Below are 5,772 nucleotides of genomic sequence, written 5' to 3'. Positions count from 1 at the left end.
CAGGACCCTCACCTTCGGTACCTGCTTGCATTCACGTGTAGACATGAAGGAGTGTGAGGATTCAGGCTTATGCTTTGCCTGACATGTCTCTAGTAACTTGTCCTGAGTCGACTCTTGGATCCTGTGGGGCAGGTCCCACTGGTGTTGAATGAGCCACTTTTGAATGTGTTGTTCCAACTGTTCCCGGAGTGCAGGGCTGATTGGAAAATTCTCGGGAAGGATAGAGACAACCCAACTGTCCTGGGAAAGGTTGGGAGTGAAGGGACTAAACACTTTTTGAGAACTTTGGGTCACAGAGGGTAAATCCCACTCACTTTCTAGTTGTTTCCTCAACAAGGGCAATTCTGGGTGTTGAATTTCAGTTGGAATGAGAGATTGTGGCTTACAGTCCCTAATCTTGGGTGGAGAAGAAGGTAGTAGGTTTAAGAGAGAAGAATGGAGATGGGTCTGAGTCTGAACTTGAACTTTCTCCATTCCCATGGTGTCCAGAGGTGAAGGCTGGAATTGGTGTATGGATGGATTCAAAGGTTGGGATTGGAGCCCCAGAAGGGACAGGGACTGTGCCTGGGAAAACAATGGAGATGTGTTAGCCTTCATTGGAACTGGGCAGACATTTGAGATTCCATTAAATAAAGATGCGGGAGATTTCAATCTGGAAGAACCATCAGAGATCCAAGCAGTAGCCACCAGGGATTCACTATGCAGAGAAGGGAGACCCCAGAAAAGCTGCTTATATTTGTGTTGAAAATGATCCCCCAAGAACATGGGATATGAAAGCTGCTGGTGACTGAGCAGCTGTTCTGGTTTATCTTTCATGCTCCAAAAAGTTTGGGAGGTTGTGGTGTCCTGCTCAATACCCACTGATTTTAACACATTCCCCAAAGAATTCAAGTGGTATTCTGGGCTCATTTGTTCTGGAGATGGTCCACATTTTTCTTCTTCTTTCCAATTCTTGATCTGCACTCTCTTTGTGATTTGTATCTCTAGGAGTTTCTGGTCATCAGAGCTGAGCATAGTGAGGCTACTAGCTTCCATCTGCCTGTCTGTGGGGTCTCCCCAGAACGAGACCTCTGATGGGTGGCAAGAAGGATGCCCTTGCTGAGACCTGTGGACTGATGAGGTGGAGTGACACAAGGTTTTAGCAGCCACCTGCCACCAAGAGAGGCCAGAAATAGGACAACTTGAGTGGCCACGGCTTGAGAGGGCTGCAATGTGAGAAGCTGACAGTGGAAGGGCCATTGAGTCATGTTGAGTAGTCAGAGTGGAGTATGATAGTGGTGGAGAAGAGAAGGCTGTGGGAGGCTGACGGAAAGCCACTGAATTAGGAGGGCTGAGTGAGGGAAGGGAGGGTGCATGTGGCCGGCATGGGAGGCTTTTTAGGGGAAGGAAAGGCTGTGGGGGCTGAGAGGCAGTCAGGGATGAATGGGGACCAACAGAAGCTGGGAAGGTTGTCAGGCCTGAGGAAGAGGCAGGGGCCAGAGGTGGAGGGCCCTCAGTCGCTGGAGTTGGAGAAACTGGAGCAGCACCTTCCACTTGCTGATCTTGCGGCTGAGGCACTGCAGCAGGTGCTCTTCTGTACACTTCAGCAGGGGGGTCTTGATAGAAGAGCTGATGAGAGCTTCCCTCATCAGGGAGCTTCCCCAGGTGGCTGCAAGGGACAGGAGATGTAACCTGCAGCCGAGCCAATGGGGCCATGAGGGCAGCAGTGGGCATGTGTAGGACATGTCCTTCCACTGCCCATACATTGACTTCACAATTCTCTTGCTATCCCTCACCCTAGGGTTTTGATCACATTCTCCGTCCCCACGGTGTCCCCCTCCCAGGCCAGTTCTAGGCTGCTTTGTGGTCTAGGGCTCACATGATAGGCTCTGGTAGGGCAGGGCAGGGCAGAGGGCAATGTGTTTTACCTTTCCAAAAGTGTAATCAGGCTGCGAGCCCCGTCCAGTTCTTTGAAGCAATCTTGATATGCTGGAAATCAGGAGACTGGGTTATGATGGAGGAGGAGGATCCTGAGGGTTTTACAGAAGGCTGAGTGGAATGTCCCTTTTCAGAGACACCATAAGGAGATTAAAGTCTGGATCCCAAGCATTGATGTCCAGGGCCACGTAACACTGACAGTGACAGTAGGGAGCACAGATGGGCAACACTTCATGAAGTGCTTCCACATCCATCTCTCCCACGGTCTTCACTGTCCTGGGAAGGGGAAGGATGGGACCATCTCAGAGGGTGTCTGCCTTAGTGAAGTTACACAGCTTGTCCACAATTGGACCTAGAGGTCTTCCCCTTAAATCCAGTCAGTATTGGCCTACTGCCTCTCAACACCTCCCACTGCTCCCTACTGGGTAGCTCTATTGCTTGGCCTGTCCTTGCTTTATTCTCAGCACAGAATCTGAGAAGTCATGTGGGCTCCGATTTCCTTCCCAGGAGCCTCTCTCTGTAGCTGATATCCTCAGCTACGTCCTCTGAGGGGAAGGCAAGGTCAAGGTCGTTCTGGGAAGAGCAGAGCCTTACCTTTCAGGGCACCACTCTTCTTCCTACTCCTTCTCCTCACCCTCATCTCCATTTGGCACTGAAAGACAAGAAAAAATGGGAGGCTGGGACCCAATTCTTCTTCTCCTCTCTCTAAACAACAAGCATTCAGTGTTCATGAATACTGAGATGATCTACATTGAATTAATAAAGATCTGGGTTTTTCTTTCCTTTTCGTCATTTTTTAAGTGGATACAAGTACTTTGTTTTTCTTCTTTGAAAAATACATTGAGACATTTTTCTATGTGAGATTCACTGTGGATATCTTCAGTCACCATTTCTCTGGTCAGGAAACACACACAGGTACAGGTCTTCAGGTACAGCTGGGCTGGCAGGTCAGACTCTGTATCCTGAAGCCAGGACAACTCCAGCCTCTGACTGGCAGCTTTCAGGGGCTCAGCCAAGGCCTTAGCCCCACACAGAAGACAGGCTTGGCCTTAGGGACCTGCCACTGGAAGGCAACTGATGAACCAGTGCTCAGGGGCCTGACCTCTCAGAGATTCCCCAACTCTTCCGGTAATCCAGTCCTAGCCTGCTGAGTCATGGGGCTTGATTTCGCCCTGGCATCCTTTAGTGCCCACACAGATTGCCTGAGAGCTGCAGGTAGAAACTGACCCCTACCCTGCCTATCTGTCCCTGGAATGATCATATTCTATTCTTTCCTGAGATTTCCCATCTGAAGAGTCTAGGGACCAGCAGATGGCATAATGGTTATGTTGCTGGACTCTCACGTAGTCCACTGTGGTCTGAGTCTCAGACCTAGCGCTTAAAACTCACACTGAGCATGTGTGTGAACGTGCCCAACATCCCAAGAGGAGAATGAAGGAGAAGGGACTGTGGCATGGTCATCCCCGGGAGGCGGGTGAGTTCTTGCTGTCTGATTGTCTCTTTCTCTGTCTCTGTCCAGCAAGTACACATGCCCTATACCAAATATCTCTCTCTTAAAAAAAAAAAAGTGTCCTTTTTAGTTGTGGGACCAGCAGATGAGATGACATAAAGGTTATATCACTGGGCTACCATGTAGTCGACCACAGTTCGAGTCCCAGACCCTGTGGCTTAAAACTCATGCCAGGTGTGTGTGCATGCATGCCCAAGATCTGAAGAAGAGAATGGAGGAGAAGGGACTGCAGCATGGCCATCCCCCAGGGGATGATTTCTCATTTTCTGTCTCCCTGTCTCTCTGGCGGTATGCATGCCCTATAGCAAAAAACTCTCAAAAAAAATGAAAAAGCCTCCCTAGTTGTTTTGGAGAAGCAGAAATAATAACAGAAAAGAGAGACCGATTGTTGGGTCTGGATTGAGAGTTCCTTACCTTCCTGACGATCCTACTTTTCTGAGGTGGCGCTAAGGAAGGATTGCTCTTAAAGCAGGGAAGTAACAGCAGGAAGAGTCCCAGCCCACACAGGAAGGCGATGATGACATCTGCCACCCAGGAAGTGGGGCTGGGCTCAGCCATGTTGCACTAATGCTCTTCAGAGGAAAGATGACTCTCCATCCTCCGAATCGCACTGTTGCCTATACGCCAGGGAACCCTGGAGTGAGCTTCCGTATTAGAACCCCAGGCCCACATCACAGAACTGTGGCCTCCTTGTCACAGAGGACTCCAGGGTGGGGGAGGGAACAGAACAGGAGGAGGCTGAACTTCAGCCCCTCCCCCACCATCCAATCCAGCTGATCCCTCCATTCTCCCAGATTTTCTAGATCCCTCCTTCCAACCAGATCCTCTTCTCTCCTCAGAAACAGACTTAGGCAACTTTGTTTCGTTCCCCCTGGGATATTACCAGGTCCCTTTGGTACACTGGAGACCTTTCCTTCAGGTCCATCCAATTTATAACCCTTGAAAATCTGAAGTTGACCCTGGAATTGTGGCTATATCCCAGGGATTTTTACTTTCCAGATCTCTTATCCTCATTCTTTCCCATAGAATGTGTTTGTCTTATATCACCGCAGAGACAGAATTTAGATTTCTTTTACATTAATTTAATTTTATGAATTTTGAACAGTAGGTTTTAACCAGAGGGACCTACAAGCATAAAATAGTTATTCAAAATTTATAAATCTAAGTATGAAAGCATATATGTAGTTCACTACATATATGTAGTTAATTCTTCAGATGATATTTTTGTAATCATATGGTATTTATAATTCTGGACTTAATAAATCTTAAATTGCACAAAAATTTTTGGAACTGTTACGTGTGCACATACACACCCACACATATATCCTTCCACAAAATGATCCAGTATTTTAAAGTTCAGTGTACATCATTTGCTCCTTTAAGAAGACAATCTTTCTTTCTTTCTTTCTTTCTTTTTTTTTTTTTTTTAAATGGGGCACGTGTGGTCGCCAGAGAGACAGAAAACAGAAAGTGAGAAATCCACCTCCTCCCACAGAAGGAATGGCCATGCTACAATCCCTTCTCCTCCATTCTCCTCTCAGAATCTTGGGCACACACGCATACGTGCCTGGCATGAGTTTTAAGTCACTGGATCTGGGACTTGAACCACATCTGACTGTGTAAGAATCTAGTGATGTAACCATTACACCATCTGCTGGTCCCCAGAAATGACCATCTTTCATTCTTGTCCTGTCCTTATCTGGCTTTATTATTAGGGTAATGCTGGCCTAATAAAGTAGATTTATTTGGAAGTATTTCCTTCTCTTCAATTTTTAGAAGAGTTTGCAAAGAAATGGTATTAATTCTCCTTTAAATGTTTGGTAGAATTCTCCAGTAAAGCCATCTGGTCTTGGACTTTTCTTTCTTGGAAAATTTTTTTTTACTGATAAAATTTCCTTCCTCATTATTGATTTGTTCATAGTTTCTTTTTCTTTATGTATTTGTCTTGATAAGATATGTTTCTGGAAATTTCTCTATTTTCCTTAGTTTATCCAATTTGTTAACATATAATTATTTATACTTGGTTATTATGATTTTTTGTGTGTTTCCATGGTATCAGTGGTAATGTGTCCTCTTTCATTTCTGATTTTGAATCTTCTTGCTTAGCTAAAGGTTTGTCAATTTTGATTATCTTTTTAAAAAAAGCTATAAGCTTTGTTAATCCTCCTTATTGATTTTCTGTCTCTGATATGGTTTTTTTGTTGTTGTTGTTTGGTTTTTTTTAGAGGTTTTTGCTATAGGGCGCATGTGCTCGCCAGAAAGACAGAGAGATAAAAAGCAAGAGACCACCCCCCTGGGGGGAGATGGCCATGCCACAATTCCTTTTCCTCCATTCTCCTCTCAGG

The 5,772-nt window shown here is 46.1% G+C and overlaps 1 protein-coding gene across 1 annotated transcript; it reads right to left on the bottom strand.

Moving 5' to 3' along the window:
* Nucleotides 1-9: 9 nt before the first annotated feature.
* Nucleotides 10-4,080, bottom strand: LOC102487989 (spermatogenesis-associated protein 31A3; the record flags this gene model as incomplete). Its single annotated transcript, XM_027768475.1, has 4 exons — nt 3,842-4,080; nt 2,512-2,569; nt 1,908-1,968; nt 10-1,648 (listed from the first exon to the last, which is right to left on the bottom strand). Coding segments are annotated over exons 1-4 (1,902 nt in total), but the record flags the coding sequence as incomplete, so codon positions are not given.
* Between the last annotated feature and the right edge of the window lie 1,692 nt (nt 4,081-5,772).

Source organism: Tupaia chinensis, unplaced genomic scaffold (assembly GCF_000334495.1).
Source record: "Tupaia chinensis unplaced genomic scaffold, TupChi_1.0 Scaffold146604_1, whole genome shotgun sequence".
In the NCBI taxonomy this organism is placed as follows: Eukaryota; Metazoa; Chordata; class Mammalia; order Scandentia; family Tupaiidae; genus Tupaia; species Tupaia belangeri.
This window is presented reverse-complemented; position numbering and strand designations above follow the sequence as displayed.